At 40.1% G+C, this 19,824-nt stretch overlaps 1 protein-coding gene across 2 annotated transcripts in view; it reads left to right on the plus strand.

Moving 5' to 3' along the window:
- Positions 1-19,824, plus strand: part of Fbn1 (fibrillin 1) — a 203,474-nt gene that overhangs the window by 101,977 nt on the left and 81,673 nt on the right. For both annotated transcript variants that reach the window (XM_070026602.1, XM_070026603.1), the window contains 8 exons: positions 1,303-1,488; positions 2,112-2,252; positions 5,715-5,834; positions 9,780-9,905; positions 12,672-12,794; positions 15,698-15,820; positions 16,876-17,028; positions 19,559-19,612. In XM_070026602.1, the coding sequence (XP_069882703.1) occupies positions 1,303-1,488; positions 2,112-2,252; positions 5,715-5,834; positions 9,780-9,905; positions 12,672-12,794; positions 15,698-15,820; positions 16,876-17,028; positions 19,559-19,612 (1,026 nt within the window). The remainder of the gene's footprint in view (positions 1-1,302; positions 1,489-2,111; positions 2,253-5,714; positions 5,835-9,779; positions 9,906-12,671; positions 12,795-15,697; positions 15,821-16,875; positions 17,029-19,558; positions 19,613-19,824) is intronic.

Below are 19,824 nucleotides of genomic sequence, written 5' to 3' on the forward strand. Positions count from 1 at the left end.
AATCAGCCTCTGTTGTTGATCTGCATAGAAAGGAGTTCATGAGAAAATTATTAATCTCTAGAAAGTAGGAAAGAGTTTAGGACCCAGTGTGATATACTTTCCTATGAGGCTTAAGACAAGTTTAATGGCATTCTTAAGGTAATATAGCCACCTCATTAGCAAAAATACAGATAAGCTGTTCAACTTCTTTTATACATGTCTGAAAGGAATTTCAAAAGAAAGGCTGAACTGGCACAAGCACTGAACAAGTGCTTGGAAACAAAGTGAACCCCTAATAGAGTTGTCATTCACGGAAATCCACCGTATAATGAAATCCTCTTACGTGCATTCTACAGAGGCAGGCTGAGAATGAGAATTAGGCATGAGTTGTACATGATCCTCGACTTCAAAGACCACACAGTCTCATGGGTAGAAATACGGCAGAAGCAGGTTCTCAGGGAATGATGCTTATTCCTGGTGAGACAATAACTCTCTATAGGAAGGAGTCTTTGATCATTGTGGTTTGACAGAAGAGATTATAGCATCCTGAGTCAGGGAAACATAAACAATATACAAATCCTTTCTAAATACAGTTGAGTACTACAGACTCTCTGTGGGCTGAAGTTCTACATAAAAATGCAGTAATAGAATTCTCTGAAAATATAAACTTAATATGAGTGAAGAAATTTTGAAGTCTCACTCTGACATTTCCTCCTTCTCCCAACACTACCTGTTTATTTCGAAAACATGCTGAGGCAAGAATGTCCCCTTCTGTCCATATCCATCATTGCCTTCTTTGTCCAGACAGCCTCCTCCTGACCTTGACCTCCTGCAACCGCTTTGTCCCCCATCGGTACATTCTCCAGATAACAGCAAAAGTGACCTGAAAGATTCCTCTGGTCAGTTACCTCCTACCTCTTCGGGAGACCTTCTGCGACCTCCCATCACAATTAAACAAAGCCTAAGCTTTTTGGTGTTCTACTTAGAGCCCTCTGAAATCCACAGGTGGAACTGGAGTGAAGAATGTGCATGTTTTCCATAAAGTAAACTTTATATACAGGGAGGGACCTGTGGACTTTGGGCGATGCATGTGACACGTATTTGGATTTGAATTATTATTCCCATATGCTTTTTTGCTGTGGGCATTCAGAATGGCAATAAAGTCATTCAGAGTTCTTTTTTTCCTTTTTCTCCAGTTGACCAGTGTGCTTAGAAGATGGGTTTTATTCAACGATTTCTTTTCAAAGAGTGTCTTCTGTGGACCTATGATGTCAATGACTGCTCAGCTTATTGTGTTATATTGTTGTTGTTATTTTCCCCCAGAGGATTTCAACAAGCTGTGTTCGGTTCCCATGGTATTTCCTGGAAGACCAGAATACCCTCCCCCACCCCTGGGGCCCATTCCTCCAGTTCAACCTGTTCCTCCCGTCTTTCCTCCTGGACCTGTACTTCCAGTCCCCCGACCACCGCCAGAGTATCCCTACCCATCTCCATCTCGGGAGCCACCAAGTAAGAATACGAAAGCTATCTTGTGGTTGTTGATGTTTGCATTAATCAGGTCAAAGTGGGCGGTTGCTTGTGCTGCTTTAGGCATTAAATGGATTTACGAATTATTAGGCTAAAAAATTTTCACTGATATATCGTTGTATATATGTTTCTCAGTTTTCCTATTGCACAGATAGAAATAAAAGTCCTTTGTATTTTCCTAGAAATTAATGTTCTTTTGTTATTAATATTTTCAGAGACAGAGTTACGGGAGAGACTGAAGTCTGCTCCACGAAATGAATGAATACTAGAGGAGGCACAAAAGTATACGTTGGGTTCTTTAGTATACAACAGGGTATTTCCCCCAAACTGTAGGTAGGCTAGAGTAGGAGGAGCTGAGGAGGGTCAGGAGAAGCAGGCTGCAGCCCAGCTGCCGTTCCTCTCTGCCTGCAGCACCATGCACATGTGATCTGTGAAGGCAAGGCTGGTAACGTGCTGTTCCAGCACACCTGTACAGTGACCTTTTTGACCCAAAGAGTGTCCTTCCATCATGACTTAGCATCTTGCCCATTATTGCTAGGTGAAGTACTGATCAAGGATGCCATCATTCTAAATCAGTTTAATGGGGCTCACTGTTGTTGTTCTAGGGGTACTGCCATTCAATGTCACTGATTACTGTCAGTTGGTCCGCTATCTCTGTCAAAATGGGCGCTGCATTCCAACTCCTGGGAGCTACCGGTGTGAGTGCAACAAAGGATTCCAGCTGGACCTCCGGGGGGAGTGTATTGGTACGTGAGTGATCACTAGACTGCACCAAGAGGCCATTACAATGTTATTGCATGACTGCATTGGCTTATTGCTGCTGTAACAACTTACCTTAATCTCAGTGGCTTAAACACATTCAGATTTTTTTTTTCTTTGCCAGTCCTGGGGCTTAAACTCAGAGCCTGGACACTGTGCGCGAGCTTCTTTTGCTCAAGGCTAAAACATTCTATTACTTGAGCCACAGCACCACTTCCAGCTTTTTCAGTTTATATGGCACTGAGGAATCGAACCCAGGGCTTCATGCACGCTAGGCAAGCACTCTACCCCGACCCCGAAGCCACATTCCCAGCTTCACATTCAGATTTATTATCTTTCAGTTTCATTGGTCTAATACAAGTCTTAATTTGTTTAATTCTAGGTAGTGACATGGCTGTGTTTCTTTTGTGAACTATCAGAAAGATTGCATTTATTTCCTTGTCTTTCCTAGACTTTTCTAGCTACCAGAAGCCACTTCTAGGCTTCTTCCTTCATCTTCACAGCAAAGTAGCATCTTCAAACCTGTCTCTGATTCTCTCATTTTCTCTTCCAACTCTCTCTTCTGCTTTAAGTGCTTTTGCAATTGCATCAGTCTACTTGTCTAATACAAGAAATGCTTTTTTTCATTTTCAAAAACATTAAAAAGTGAGTATATTTATCCATATTCAGCTCATAATAGAGCCAATGAGTGAAAAGAATAATAATCATGCTGATGATGATCTGGTATGAACTGGCAATAGAGAAAATTGGTCTAAGGAAGGTAGTGGAACGGTAAGAATTAGCACTGAGGGGCTCCATAATCCTCTGGCATCAGCTCGATGTTTAAGGCCACCTAGTTAGCAATCTTAGTACCATCTGACACTTGAATTCTTTCTTTATCATGGAGCATATTCCCAGGTTCTACAAACTAGGATAGGAAGTGAATATATTTGGGGATGCATTCTATGTACCGCAATGACTTTTGTCATTGTAAAATATTTTCAGGGACCTTGCTTATAACTGCAACCTAAGATATCCTATCAAACTCCAGCTTTTAGGGAAGTAAAAGAATCAGGGCCCCAGGGCAAAAAGAAGGTAAGAGATCCCATTTATAAAATTACCTAACATGGGCTGGGCAAGTGGCTCAGTGGTAGAATGCTTTGCTCTGCATGCATGAGGCCCTGGGTTCCATTCCTCAGCACCACATAAGCAGAAAAAAGAAAAAGAAAAAAAATTACCTGAAATAAAAAGGGCTAGAGGTATGGCTTTAGTGGTAGAGCACTGGCCGAGCAAGCACAAGGCTCTAAATTAAAAAAAGGAAGTGTGATCCAAATCATAAAAGTTTGCACATTTTGCTAATTTAAATGGATTGATTGCCAACTTTATGTAGCTGTTAAAAACTGCAGAAATTTCAGTTTGCTGAAAAGACATTTCAACTAGTGCAGGGAGGAAACATCACACCGTTAGTTGGATGAATCCAAAAATAGTTGCCATTTGCTTTTTTTTTTTTTTTTTTTTGGCCTGTCCCTGAGTTTGTTGTTGTTGTTCAAAACTAGTACTCTACCACTTGAACCACAGCACCACTTCTGTATTTTTTGGGTAGTTAATTGGAGATTGTGGTCTTTCTTGCCTGGGCTGGTTTTGAACTGCAAGCCTCAGATCTCACCCTTTTGAGTAGCTAGGATTGCAGGTGTGAGCCACCAGTGCCCTACTGCCATTTACTTTTTTTAAAAAAAAACTTAAATTTTATTGTAAAGGTGATATACAGAGGGGTTACTGTTATATAAGTCAAGTAATGAGTACATTTCTTTTTGAAGGGTGTTACCCCCTCCCTCATTTTCTCCCAATTTTCTCCTCCGACCCCCTTTCCCCTCAACTTGTATAGTTCACTTCTAATATATTGTCTAGTAAGTATCGCTGCTGAATTGGTTCACCCTTTGTCCCATTTACTTTTAGTGCTATTTACTTTTTAAATATTACATTTATCTTAGTGCTGGTATAAATTCCAGTTCTATGAATGTAAAATGAGCAGATATGAGTAGTTCCCTCCCTGCCACCCCCTCCCCATTCCACACCCCCCCCCCACACACACACCAAGCTGCCAGAGCTCATCTAGAACAAGGTAGAAAACCATGTTGCTAAGGACTAGGAAATGTGAGGTCAGACCTGCGTCTGCTCCAGAGAAGCCTGTGGATAAGTAGGTTATCTTCACTAAGCCTAAGTTTCTCATCTTAATAAACAGAGCACTGGAAAATAGTTTACCTATACTGATTTTTCTGAACAATGGTAACACTAATGGGACCCCTTACATGGAAGGCAGGCATCTGCGAAGGGTTTGTTCTCTAAGTGAGTTTTAAAGTATAGTCCATTCATGTTTGGGTTAAAGATTCTTCACAGAACTCATAGGGAACACTTAAGATATGAGTAAACTAACTTTCTTTTTTCCCCATTCACCCATCCCTCCCTTCCTCCTTCTCTTCCTTCCTTCCTCCTTCCCTCCCTCCCTCCCTCCTTCCCTCTCTCCCTCCTTTCCTTTCCTTCCTTCCTTCCTTCCTTCCTTCCTTCCTTCCTTCCTTCCTTCCTTCCTTCCTTCCTTCCTTCCTTCCTTCCTTCCTTCCTTTCTTCCTTTCTTCCTTCCTTCTTTCACTCCAGGCAAGCACTCTACCACTTTGAGCCACAGCTCTACTTCTGGTTTTCTCATGGTTAGAAAGAAGAGTCTCATGGACTTTCCTACCTGGGCTAGCTTCAAACAGTGATCCTCAGATTTCAGCCTCTTGAATAGCTAGGATAATAGGTGTGAGCCTTACAGCATCTGCAATAAACTTTCTTTTTGGTGAAAAAGAAAGCTTAAGAGCTTTCAAAGATATTCTGAATCCTGTTGAGAAACCACTTGTGAAATGTTAGTCTGTTTAATTTTCTTAGGCCAGATTCAGGAAAGAGAAAACATTTATTAGCTCAGAGCATTGAGTTGCTATGCACTTGGAATCTTTCTGTGAAAACTGACACTGGAAAATAATATTCTTGAACTACTCCAGCAGTCTTCCAAATGGCTAGAGACACGGCATATTGTGGTAGAACCAGGGAAAAAAACTTTCCTTGTGCTATTTATTTTTTAAAAGAAATATGTCTTAGGGGCTGGAAAGGTGGCTCAGTGGAAGAGCGCTTGCCTTGTATGCATGAGGCCCTCTGTTCAATTCCTCAGCACCACATAAGCAGAAAAAGGCGGAAGTGGCACTATGGCTCAAGTGGTAGAGAACTAGCCTTGAGCTGAAGAGCTCAGGGACAGCGCCCAGGCTCAGAGTTTAGGCCCCACGACCAACAACAACAGAAAGAAAGAAAGGAAAGGAAGGAAAGGAAGGAAGGAAGGAAGGAAGGAAGGAAGGAAGGAAGGAAGGAAGTCTTAAAGTTGAGAAAGTATTAGAATTACAAGCTATGGCTAATCTCTTACTAAAACTTACTTTGTGTTACAGATGTTGATGAATGTGAGAAAAACCCTTGTACTGGTGGAGAATGTATTAACACTCAGGGCTCATACACCTGTCACTGCCGAGCTGGCTATCAGAGCACGCTTACCAGGACGGAGTGCCGAGGTATGGGTCTCTTGTGAAATATGAGATATGAATGCCACATGCAATCGTTGCTTTAAAAGCCTTCACTGGAGTTTAAATAACCCAGGCCCAACGAAGCTAATGCAATCCTATGTTTATTGTTTTTTAATTTTGGTGTTTTATTTCCAAAATTGTCACTTTGGAGATAATAACATAAAAATTCAAAAAATTGTTTTCAAAGATATTTCTGTACCTGAGAGAATATCCTATTTTTAACTTCATTTAAAAAAAACAACACTGTTGCTTGTTAATTTTTCATCCAAGAATGAAGGAATGGGTTGACATCAAACTGAGGCTTATGTGTTAGAGATTGGTGATGATTTACACACCTCTGGCACTAATTTAAGAACATGGCCAGGGTATATTTTATAGATGTGTGTAAATATTATGAAACTCATTAAAAATGTACTGCCCCCAAAAAACCTCCCCAAAACAACAGTAAGCAGAAAAGAAGAAATCTCTGTTCCAGATTTTTAAGAAATGAGTTAGTGCTAAACGTAACCTGAACATTAAAAGTTGTGATCACATTCATGTTATTTGGAAGATAAAAGTCACCACAAAATGGTCCAAAACTTAGCAGACAAAAAGTACATGAGTAAACTAGATAGAAAGGGATAGAAAAGACAGAAGCACAATAAAAGACAACTTTGAATGACAGACTTTTAATTTTCCTGAACAGTAATGAGAATTCCATAGAAATCTGAAACCGGTAAAGAGAGAAAATGATGGACTCAAAATATCTTTATTTTTATTTTTTTGAATTAAGCAGAAATTTGTTTCCAAGTTCTTCAAAGATTATTACAAACAGAAAGACTCCTTTTACAAATATCCCAAAACTAAATGAAAGGTACATCATCCAAGTAAATCCCTTGTGACATGAAGAATTCTTTTAGGTTGTAATATTTTTGCATTGCTTTGTTTTTAACCATTTGCAATATTCTGTTTATAGATCACAATTAAAATTGTGTTTTGGTCAGTTGTGGGCCTTGAATTCTGGGCCTGAGCTCTGTCCTTGAGTTCTTCAGCTCAAGGCAAGTGCTCTACCACTTGAGCCACAGCGCCACTTCCAGTTTTCTGAGTGGTTTATTGGAGATGAGAGTCTCATGGACTTTCCTGCCTGGGTGGGCTTTGTACCAAGATCCTCAGATCTCAGCCTTCTGAGTAGCTCGGATTACAGGCATGAGCCACTGGTACCCAGCTAAACTTTTTTTAAAGACAGAAAATAAGTCGTTCTTTAAAAAGATACCACCACAACTATAAAGTAAAAAACCTTAAGAAGAAAAAGTTCAAATCTTCTTCATGTACAAGATAGGGAAACTAATATACATCATTAACGTTAATCTTTTCAGGTTTGCTAAAAATACATCTCCCAAGTTTGTGTTTAAAACAAAACAAATTGCATTCTCATTTTAAAATCTTCTCATGTAAACAAAAAAGACATCTTTAGGTCAGTAAAGGTGATTTATCCATCTTAATTTTATGCTTTATCTTCATTTAGTAATTGTAAATTCATGAGAAAAGAACAAATTTTATTGTAGTCTAAAAGTCTTAGGAACAAGTTACAAATATTCAAAATTGTTTTAATAAACAAAAATGTTTTTCTTCCTAAATATAAACATCCAGTAAATAAAAGATACATAATATTCCAGATATAGCAGAAACAAATTCACTTATGAAAGAGGTGTATTTTGGTGTATTTGGCAGTAAGGGTGGTTGTTTGTCTTAATATAAAGGCACTTCAGCAAAAGAACTAGGTTATTATTACTTAGAACTCTACTCCTTCACTCAGTTACCTTATTTGAGTAGGAAAATCATTCATTTCTGTATAACTCTGGCTGCACAACCAAGCCACAGAAAAGATCTTAACAATCGAATCATCACGTGGCTGGAGAAGAGTATTCTTCAGATGTGGAGGCAGATATTCCTCACTGGACTTCTTCTCTGCAGTCTTTGAAATAAAGCACAGGACCTGGGTTCCGGGACAGGATTGCTTCCTGCCGAACACCAGGCAGCAGGGCATCCTTGCTGGCGTTCTGTATATAGTAGTACCATTGCAGTTCTGCAGCTGCTCCCCACCGCCCTCCTGCTTGAGTTGCTCTAACCAGGAGCTGCAGGGCGCTCATGCTGGCCCTGGAGGACATGGCGGCCACAGTGGAAGATCTGAGGGTGGTGGAGCCAGGCTGTGGATAGACTCTTTCCTGTTTAATTTTAACCTTGGACCTCAAATATCAGAAAAACCTAAAAAAAAAAATCTGCCTAAGAATACTTGGCTTTCTTTTTTTTTTTTCTTTCTTTTTTTGGAGTGTAGAGCAAGTCAGATTTTAGCAAGGATTGAGAAATAAAGGAGAGACAAAAACATCGTAGGTTGTTGGCACAAAGATCAGACAGAACAAAAGCCCAGACTGCCTCAGCTAGTTCAATGCCTTGTGTAGAAACCACTGCACAATCTGCCCAGAAAGAGAGTGCGTGCGAGAGGTCAACCACAAGACATGGTGCAGACACAGGGTAGGCAGAAAAACTGATATGCTCTAAATGCACATTCTTCTTGTCCGGGGCTGGGCAGGGCTCTTGTTACACTCAAGCAAATGAGGCCTCTGCTCTGCATAGAGGTGTCCTTCAACAGAATTTGGTTCATCTCCCTATCAACTGGGGATGAATAATGGAGAGCATGACATGCAGTGTAGACAAGGTAATCTGTGTTCATCTGTTTGATGTTCATCCCGTTTGGAGTTTCTAGAATCAAAGGGAAACAGATAACACAGGGTTCCACAGTGTCCACTTTGAGCAGATTTTTACTCTTTAAATGGGAGGTGAGAAACAGTTTATGGTCATTTTTAACGTGTCCATAGTTTGCTCTATGGTTTACTTTGACGTAATATTAAACATGATAGATAAAAAGGGGAATGGCTCCCATACACAATATTTTATTTGGTAGATAGAACACTTCTAAAGTTATAAAAGGGACTACGAATACGTAAGCATTAAATTTGCACCAGAACTACTATGAGGAAGGTGGATTTTTTTTCAGAGTTGTGTGATTGATGGTTATCAGGGGAATTCAGTAATTTTTTAAATAACCTGTCTGTCTTACTACTCTGATATAGGTATAAGATCTGCCTTTCATGTATTGAACGATATTAGCCAAAGTTTAATATAAATAGTGATGTATACTACTTAACAGATTAGCTAGTAAAATGGTGAAGAATCTTTATTATTAGCAGGTTTGAGATATAAGTGATCTTCTAGAAATTAGGTTAGTTTGAATGAGATTATATAGTTCTTTTCCATGTTATTACAGCTTTTAAAAATTATTTTTATTATAAAGGTGTTCTAATTACATAAGTCAGGTAAAGAGTACATTTCTTTTTTTGGGGGGGGGCGTCCGGTCATGGGGCCTGAACTCTGGATCTGGGCGCTGTCCCTCAGCTCTTCAGCTCAAGGCTAGCACTCTACCACTTGAGCCACAGCACCACTTCTGGCTTTTTTCTTTTTGCTTATGGGGTGCTGAGGAATCGAACCCAGGGCCTCATGCATGCAAGGCAAGCGCTCTACCACTGAGCCACCTTCCCAGCCCCAAGAGTACATTTCTTTTTGGACAAGGTCACCCCTTGCCTCACTCTCTCCCAGTTTTTCCCTCTTGTCCCCGCCCACACATTGTAAGGTTCATTTTCAACATAATGTCTAGTGAGTACCACTGCTGCATTTATTCACCTGTTTTCCTCTATTTCTGTGTCCCTGCTACATATAGCTTTTGAACACTGATAATCCTACATAACATGTCATTTGGTAATACATTATGTTGAAGAATATTATCAAATAATTACAACCCACGACAAAGGTCATGGGTTTTGAAATAGAGGGAGAAATAAAATAGTTGTAACTGCCTTAAATGAAGCTATTTTTTTTCCTTTTCATCTCTGATCTCAGACATCGATGAGTGTTTGCAGAATGGCCGGATCTGCAATCATGGACGCTGTATCAACACGGACGGGAGTTTCCACTGCGTGTGTAACGCGGGCTTCCACGTAACCCGGGATGGAAAGAACTGTGAAGGTAATGATGGTGCCCTGAGGTCACACCCCTCTTCCCACCACTGTGCCAATACCAGATATTCAGTGAAGCATCACTATACTAAATACATTTCACAGTTTGCTCTCTGGGAGGCACAGAATTTCCCATAAGAGGCATGTGTTGTATTCACATGGGCAAAATCGCATTTTAATATGCTATGGGAGCTTTTCACTTTGAAGTTTCCCAGTAATGTTGAAACTTTTGCAGCCTAATTCATGAGTTTCTAATTTTATGCAATTAAGATTTGTACTAACTTTAGTTTGAACTCAGTTCTCACACTTGTGAGGCGGGTACTCTACCTCCGAGCCATACCTCCTGCCCTTTCCACACTGGTTATTTTGAGATGGGCTCTTGCTTTTTGCCAATATCTGGACTTTGAACCTCCTATTTCATACTTCTTTCCATACCTGAGATGAGAAGCATGAACCACCATGCTCTGCCTCTTCCATTTATAAGAGACACTCTTACTATTTCATTTTATTTTGTGCCTGAGATTGGCCAGGAGCTATAATCTTCCTGATCTTCCTGAGTAGCTAGAAATACAATGAGCCACCTTGCCTGGCTCATTATGGGATTTAAAAAATGGGGTACCTCTAAACAAATATATTCTCATAATCATTTTGTCCCAAGTGTCTGCCTAAAAATTACATTCACTGATCAGTACCTGGGGATATAAAATTGGGTTGCGAGAAACATCGACTCTTTCAACATTCAGTTGCATTACCTCTTGTAGTCATCTCTTTGTTCCAAATTGAGATACTTCTGCTTTATACCCATATGGTATTTCCTGGACAGGAAATACAGCTATTGTGGATGAGTTTTCCCCTTGCAGACCTTAAGCACCAGTGAAGAGTGCTCATTATCATGTTTTCCAATGTCTTTGGGAGAGATCCCAAGAATCTATTTATGCATTATAAGAATTTCAAAATTGTTCCTAAAAACATTTTTGGCAGAATATTATCTTAGTGATTCAATTTAAAGACTTGGTGCCAGAATTCCCAGTTGGGTAGAAGCTGTTTTTTTTTTAAGAAAAAAAAAGAAAGGGAAAAGTTATAAATTACTTTTGGTTTGACTAAAGCCTATAAGTGAAAACATATCTACAGAAGCAAATACCCCCTCAAGAGGGCTGTAATATTACCTAACATAGCATTTCAAATTGAAATGCTTATAATCAAGGGATCCTACAGGTTAGTTGGCTTCACTATATTTTATAGTTGAGACTAATATTTTAAAAATCCATTTTTTTAGCTGAACATAATGGTTGAAACCTTTAAACTTGAGAGGCAGAGATCAGGGTATTAAAATTCAAGGCTAGCCCAACAGCAGCAAAGAAGTTCATAATACTCCATATCCTCCAATGACTGGGTGTGATTGCTTGTGCCTGTCATTCCAGCAATTTGGGGACACACAAATTGGCTTATCGGTGAAGTCCAGGCCAGCTAAGCATGAATCAAAACCCTATCTAAAAAAAGTAACCATTATGAAAAAGGTGCACTATTTAATTGGTAGTGCACCCATCTAGTAAGTTCTAACCTGAATTCAAATGCCAGTACCTAAAAATGCACAAACAAAATCATTTTTTCAGTTGGGCATCAGTGGCTCACGTCTGTAATCCTAGCTACTCAGGAGGCATCGCGGTTCAAAGCCAGCCCAGGCAAGAAAGCCCGTGAGACTCCTATCTCCAATAAACCACCAGAAGGGTCTGGGAAGGTGGCTCAGTGGTAAAGTGCTTGCCTTGCATGCATGAGGCCCTGGGTTTGATTCCTCAGCACCACATAAGCAGAAAAAGCGGAAGTGGCACTGTGGCTCAAGTGGTAGAACACTAGCCTTGAGCTGAAGAGCTAAGGGACAGTGCCCAGGCCCAGAGCTCAGGCCCAGTGACCGACAAAAAACAAAAAACAAAAAAAATAAACCACCAGAAAACCGAAAATGGTGCTATGGCTCAAGTGGTAGCGTGCTAGTCTTGAGCTGAAGAGCTGAGGGACAGTGCCCAGGCCCAGAGTTCAAGCCCCACGACCAACCCCACAAAAAAAATCATTTTTTTTACCCTTAAGATTTCTTCAAATTACAAGCTGTCTTCTGATGTCCACTTTTAAAGAACCCAAACATAGCTTAAATATAATTCAAGCCTCATTTGTCTTGGCTTTTGCCTCTACTTTCCATGTGTTAGAGGAAATTTGAGTCTGTAATAGAAATATGCCCACCAGGCTATTAACACACATTTCAGTTTGTCAACTACTCCCACAACAATGCTGCTAACTTCCACTAAATCATATTGAACTTGAGATACCTCTCTCAGTATGATACAATTTGAATGAAAATTAGCATTAGGCTATCATAATGGAAAAAAGCAGAAATAAGAAATGAAATTATAGTCATCCAGGCTGGCTTTCTTTGTACACTCTTCTGACTGTAAAAAGATGCTCTTAAATCCCTTTGAACAATAAGCATACGCTAAAAATAATCACAGGAGTATGAAACAGTTCCTGTCCTGGAATGGGTACTAGTGGGAAGGGGGAGGGTGAAAAGAGAGGCCGAAGGAAGTGAAAACGGTCAAAGTGTGTGGAAATGGAACCATGAAGCTTGTTGAGATTGTTCTGGGAAGGGGGGAGGGAGGCAGAGGGAGAGCCATGGAGAGGGTGAGCATGCTCAAGGTACGTGGTACGCACATAGCGACATGTCACATGAAGCCCTTCGTACAACTGATGTATGCTAACAGAAATGTGTAAAAATCATTTTCTTTTTCAGATATGGATGAATGCAGCATAAGAAACATGTGCCTTAATGGGATGTGCATCAACGAAGACGGTAGTTTTAAATGTATTTGCAAACCTGGATTCCAGCTAGCATCAGATGGGCGTTACTGCAAGGGTACGTGCTTGAAAACAGTCATGGGGGCTTCATCAGCTTGTCCTCCTGCGTTCTTGAGAGTTACACCTTCCCTAAGGAGTCTCTCCACTTCTAGCACTTCAAATTCTGGTTTAGGAAACCTGGCTAGGACTCCTTCTTCTGTCTAGTCATCTAAAGAACTTCAGTTTATGACCAGATAGCTATCTTATTTCAGAAAAGGCATCTTCTCAGTACTGGGGATTGTAGCAAGTGTACCACTTGAGCCAACTCTCTGTAGACGCTATTGGCAGTAATACCTTCCTCATTATTTCCTTTCGCTATCTTAAGAAACAAAACATTTTTTTTCGTGGTCAGTTTATTTAGGCTTTATCAAATTACTTTGCAAAGAAAACAGGAAACAGGACTGAGCGGAAGATATAAACACACCAAGAGCTTGATAACTTTTGGAATAATCTCATTGCTCCAGATGGGAAACTGAGTTTTATTGTGCTGTTAGAGGCTTAAAAAGAGTTGTTGGGGATAAATGTGTGCTTAGCCTCCTGCTTTTATAGGAAGGATGAGGAATTACTACACTTGGACCTGAGATCTGAGCTGAAGTCAGACTTCCCAGGAACCTTATACTCGAACTAGGGCCAGAATATCTGGTTGGAAGACTGCTCAGAGCCTCTGTTCTTGGCTTGAGTTGTAGAAGTAGAGTCTGTCAAGCTGCTTAAGGTTGAGAAAGCAAGGGACAGTCAGACGATGCCTCTTCCCTGATTGTCTCTTGAGGGACAAGGGTCCCTTAAGGTAAAAGTTGTGTAGAAGAAAGCCTTCTATGTGTAAGTCCTTGGCAAGACACGTTCTTGGAGAATCCAGGCGTTAAAAGAGGTCTAGCCCTTGGTTATATACCCACATTCTCTATGACCTTCACACCAATGGCTCTTGATATTGTAGAAATTGGCTTTCACCGCAAGAAAGAACAATTGGGGTTTTCAAAATTTCAAGAGAGGAAAGTGATTCCTGTCCTTCTGAGCTTGGTACTTGGGAGGACCTGGAAATCCTCTATGCTGTGAGATGGCCCTGAATTAGAGTGTCACATGGTACAGATGAAGTGCTGTACAAGTTAAAAGGGAAAGGGGAAGGCCATGGTGGCTGGAATATTTAGAATGAGGCTTCCAAACAAAATAATGGAAGGAAATGTGAAAGCCCCTTTTGTGAGCAGGACTTCTACGAGAGAACCCCCGCCCTGCTTGCCAACCTGCACAGCTCTCTGGGATTTGCCCATAGGGCCCGTAGGCTGCAGACAACCCAGGCGGCAGTTTCTCAGCACGAAGTGTATCCAGTCCATCCGCCACCTCGGTGATGTTATGAATCAGTGAAACAAGGTTCTACATCCTGCTGCAGCCAGAGAAATAGTGGCCTGTCGAGAGTTTTCCCACTTGTTTCAAATTACTGATGTTTGCTAGGATTAGCTTAGCATTCTGTTTTAAGGGAGGGAGAAGGGAAAAGAAAAGAGATGAGGAGAAGTGAAGAAAGAGAAGACTGGAAGAATAGGATGCTCCTTCATAGTTCCCTCCATCCCGTATTAGTACCTTTGTCTTACTTACTCTGGGGTATAGAGCACAGATACAGGCTGTGGGACAAGATTTTTCCTTTGTACTGAACACTTAGGAGCCTACAAAGTTATGACTGTTGAAAGCTGAATGCCCAGTGCTAATTTAATCTCTATAGTTAACTAGTCTGATGGACCACAGGGCTGTGGCCTCTTTGATCCCTTTCTAGAAGCTGAAGGCACTGACTTTGAGCCATCTGTATCCTACCTATTCAACCTAAAGTCCTTGTCCCCATTAAGAAGCCTTTGTGGTGCTTTGCAGTCTGTAGTCTCCACTGTTTTACTCTAGGTCTCAACTTGAACAAGAAGATAGCCGAAACAACTGAATCAATCTGAGAGTTCACATACTGAAATACCACTGCTGTTTTAAATACAATCTGTACACGGGTTGTACCGATCTTGGACCATCTGACTATGTTTTGTGCCAAACAATACAAGCTAAGTTAAACATGGAGGTGTTTTGCTCTCCGTTTGCCTTTTTAAAGTCAGAAAAAAAAGGAAATAGTCATATACTCTAGTTATATATTATAAAAGGAGTTGTTATAAAGTGACTTGCTTCTAAGTGTTTTCCAAAACATGATTTTGGTACCTTTTCTACTTCCCCTTATGAAGGGGGAAAACTCTGTACTATTACTTATATAAATCCAATAAAGTCTTTTACCAGATTTTTCTAAGTAGATGCCCACAGTAATGTAAAATACTTGAAATGTTCAGGGAAAACTTTTCTTTGCTGGATTCCAAAGGCTTACAGTATTATTAGCCAAATGTGATCATCAAAGTCTTCTATATTTATTTTCTGTTCTTTTTCTATGACGTCCCTTCAGTGTCTTTAATGGTACAACTCTTAATGTTAGGCTCATTGTCCCAAAGGTCTCAGACAAAAGTGACGCTAGGAGAGATACCAGCCGGGTTGTTAAATGACAAAGGGAAAATCATCCTGCCTAGGTGGAAAATTTGGTTTCTTATCAACTGGATTTCTGGCACTGTCTTCATGTAACGACACAACCCTGTGTCTCTTGCCCATTGTTTTCCTTCTTCCTCCAATTCTCTTCTAGCCTTCGAGATTCTTATTTTAGATTTTTAAAAAAGAGATTTCGTTGGAGAAAACTATTAAAGAAACTTTTACTGGAAAAGTAACAAGCTCCAAACATTGTTTTCTGTCTGTTCTGTTCTTTCATAGGCCACTGGGAATGCATATTCTTCAGCTTTTTGTTGTTGAGACATTGCATATTATTTTCCATCTTATCCAGGTTCAGTGTTCTCTAAGGGCAAACAAGTTCTAGCTTTAGATAAAAGACACCTCATTTAAAATCAGAATCTCTTCCTATCACAGATATTAATGAGTGTGAAACACCTGGGATCTGCATGAACGGGCGCTGCGTGAACACTGACGGCTCCTACAGGTGTGAATGCTTCCCTGGCCTGGCCGTGGGTCTGGATGGACGCGTGTGTGTGGGTAAGGAAATGGCATTCATGGCTTGGTTTATGATGGAGAGGCATCTGGTGGCCGTCAGCAAAGCCCACTAATAACAAAGATGCTTTACCATAGCAGACAGGAAATAATGGATATCTGCAGAGTCAAAATCCAACAGGCTTTTCTTGAATGAATAGAATTTAAGTTTGGGGATAAAGGAAAGCCAGAAATCCCCTATTTCCCCATCTCCCCTTTACTTTCTAAATCCATATGTGTACCCAATATTCTTTTGTTGATAATGGTCTTTGAAATTAGCCTATATATGAGCTTACTAGCTCATGGTGAACTTTCTCATAGAGAAGTAAATTTCCAAAGGAAGTGCAGAATGCAAAGGCAAATACGGGTAATCCAGAAACATACGCAGTAATAATAGTTTTACATGGCCTAATAAGTCTGAAAGTTGTTGAGAAATTGGTACAAATTTTATCCACATAATTTGAAAGAAAAGTGTTGAATAAACCCTTCAGGTTGGGAAAGGATTGGACCTAGCTGGAAACTCCCTACCTGGTAGTAAAGGTGATGTGTCTTAGTTGACCTACATCTACAGATTCATATAATGAGCCTTTTACAGATTAAACTTCCTCCTTTTGGAAAGTACACCTAATTTAGACCTTCAATAATTGCATGTTTATTTTGGGGTAGCCACATTTCTAATAAAGGTCTTATTTATCAGAGTGGGAGGTTCAGGATTCATTCAACACTTATTAAGTGCCTGATCTATGTGTATCTGGGGAAGTAGAAAATGAATGAGATAGAATCCCAGCACTTAAGAGCCTCATAATTTGGTAAGCCATGGTAATCCCTAGAAAACTGCAAGGCTAGCTACTAGTTTTCACTGCTTAGAAGACCAGTGTGGTTTGGTGTTTTGTTTATTATTATTATTATTATTATTAAAGTATCAAGTCCCAATACCAGAGACCTTCTTTGTGAGTTAAGAACAGAGATAATGGAGAAACGAAGGCAGCTTCAACTTTGACCTGGTAGGTTCTCATGTGTTTAAAGCGACAGTGTGATGATGTGTGCTTTTTCTCGTTTAGACACCCATATGCGGAGCACTTGTTACGGGGGATACAAGAGAGGCCAGTGTGTCAAACCCCTGTTTGGTGCTGTTACCAAATCTGAATGCTGTTGTGCCAGTACCGAGTATGCCTTTGGAGAACCATGCCAGCCATGCCCTGCCCAGAACTCAGGTACGTGATATTGCAGAGGGTATCACTTCTCTGAAACCACGCGCAATCTTTACATTTAGACGAGTCACCGAAAAAGGTTACACTGTGCTTTCAACTACATCCTGTACCTTCCCTGGGGTCTTGGGAGGGGCTAGGCTGTGGCTAGTCATGAGTTACTTACTCAGTCCTCAGTCATTGGTGATTTGTGATCTGCAGTACCTTTGTGTGTCTTTTTATTTTTATTTTATTTTTTATGAATTCCTCTACCTCAGTAGTCTTCAGCTCTGTGAGATGCCTGCAGCTTCACGAGTTGGCCTTTTGCAGGAGCCGACTGTTAGAAAAGCAGAACTTTATACAGCATAAAAGTAAATAATTTTCAGCCTACCTGAATATTTCCAACAGTTTCCCAGAAGGCCACTTGTGAATTTTGTTCCCATCCCACATGTTGATTTTGGTGTGCTTTTCTTAAATGGTTTTATTCAACCTTAGGGAAAAAGTATTTTTCTGCAGTTGAGGTGACATGGCCCAGTGAAAACAGACATAGGCACTGGCTGAGAGTCTACTCTCTGCATCATAAACAGATTACTTTTTTTTTGGGGGGGGTAGGTTATTTGTGCTTTTATTCTTGGCTCATTTAAGAATTTGAGATGACTTAGTTACATTAATAAAAATAATCATAAAATCAAAAAATATGAAAAAAGGATCCTCGGTCTTCTGATCTACAAAGTGAATCGTCTTAGCTAATACAGAAGGCCCTGGGCACTGTAACCTATCTCTATTTGAAAAGCAGCAGGAATTTATTGAAATTAAGACAAGATATTGTCACTCCTTGAGCATAATTTTGAGGAAGCTTGGCAGTTGGCTTGTAATGTCTTATCCTAAAATAAGCTGAGGCTTAATATTGGGGGAAAAAATGTAGTTTTGTTGGCTGGTTTATGTATCCGATTCAGTTTATTCATTTCTGCCTTAAATGATTTTATTTTTAAGACTTGTTGTTTTTAATACGATAATGTTTGAGATTACAGAGTTAGAAATTAAAATATTATGAAAAACTAGATAAAGTTGAAGGGAAGGCTAAAAGCAATAAGGAATGCCAGTGAAAAGAAAAAACTTAAGCATGTTAGAGGAGGTGAATTTGATCAAAGTACCTTATTAGAGAAATCTCACAGAGGAACAATTAAGTTATCCAATTAATTTAAGAAAACGCTTTATTCTGGCTGATTACTTTTTCCTGTTAAATAATATACAAATGATCATTTTATCATGTATTCATGATCATCAACCAGTTAAATACGTGTGTAATATACTTTACATGTATAGAAAGTAAAAAAGTTCCATGTAACTATTATTATTATCAAAGTTTTGTGGTGTGATGTTCACTTTTTCAGAGTACTTTTCTAACATTCTAAATGTACAGACAGATGAGAATCATGAAAGATACTCATGAAAGATACTCACATGTTGAGGAAGGGGAAAAGTTAAGGCTTGGAATCCAGGAAATGCAAAGTCTATCATTTTTTGTAAAACGTCTTCCCCTGAATGATATGTATCTCCAAATAATTCTTACCATAGATAAGAAAATGATAGTTTAGGAAAAGAGGACCAGAGGAAACCTGATTTTTTAAACAGTAAAGAAATGATGGCTGGTAGGTGAAAAATGCTAAATCCTGGAGATCCCTAATCAGAGTAGCTCTCATTTCAGGGGAGTTGGCATTTTGAATATCAACGGACAATATCCACCACAGTATTTTAGCCATGCAGCCTCCAAAGTTCATCTTTGTGTTCTGCAAGTGCAGCAACTTGCGTATGGAGTCATTTCTCACTGGTGATTAAAACAAGTTTACATTGTTCACTTACAGTCTTCTCTTCAGCTTTATGTTGCTTTTCATATCAACTTCATCAAGCTTTTCAGCTTTCAGTGAAGAAACTAAGGGTCAGTGACCAGGCCCTGAGTTTAAGCACCAGGACGGACACAGACACAGACACACAGACACACAGACACACACACACACACGTATGAGCACACATACACGCACATACTTGAACACATGTCTGTGTTCTTGTGAGGAAAATCTGGAGAATTTGCAGAGAAATGAAAAGATGTCAAGAACCGATTATACTGAAAAAAAAAAAAAAACAACCAAAAAACAAGAAACAGCACTAAGGGGGAAAAAAATAGTATTCCCAAGATGGTGGGAGCAAGTTTTATTAACAGTTAAGAAACCACATGTTAATAGGCACGTTTTACCGTCAGTGTAAAGTGCTCCCAAGTGAACGAAATCAACTTGTAGGAAAAATCTCTTTTCCGAAAGTGCTTTTGCACAAGGAATCACTCGAACTCGCTCGTATCCTTCAATTTCCTCAGTGATATGTATCCTTTAGAGTGAGAGCCTTGATATCAAGATGACTCCACCAGGAGATAGCTCCTTTTCCTTAGCCTCTTTACCTCAGTTCTTCTCACTTGGGAGGCAATGATGTATGCAAAGCCAAGGGCAGGATCGACCCGTTCTGCAGACAAGGGAATCATTTACTATCTGTTCATTTATTGCAGCGGAATACCAGGCTCTCTGCAGCAGTGGTCCAGGAATGACATCAGCGGGCACTGGTAAGGAGTCCTTGCAAAACTTTACTACCTTAAGCATGTGCAGAGGCAGCATTGGGCTTTCTGGTGCTTTCCATTGGGCTTTCTGGTTGATCTGTTAACACCAGGCTAAGCCTGGTCTTTCTCTGGCCACCACCTCATGATGTCTCTGAGAGTCATACAAGTTCCTGTAACCATCACTGGGGCATGATGGACCCTGGGATTGCTGGCTGTGG

Source organism: Dipodomys merriami, unplaced genomic scaffold (assembly GCF_024711535.1).
Source record: "Dipodomys merriami isolate MVZ:Mamm:240054 unplaced genomic scaffold, mDipMer1.0.p SCAF_185, whole genome shotgun sequence".
Lineage (NCBI taxonomy): Eukaryota > Metazoa > Chordata > Mammalia > Rodentia > Heteromyidae > Dipodomys > Dipodomys merriami.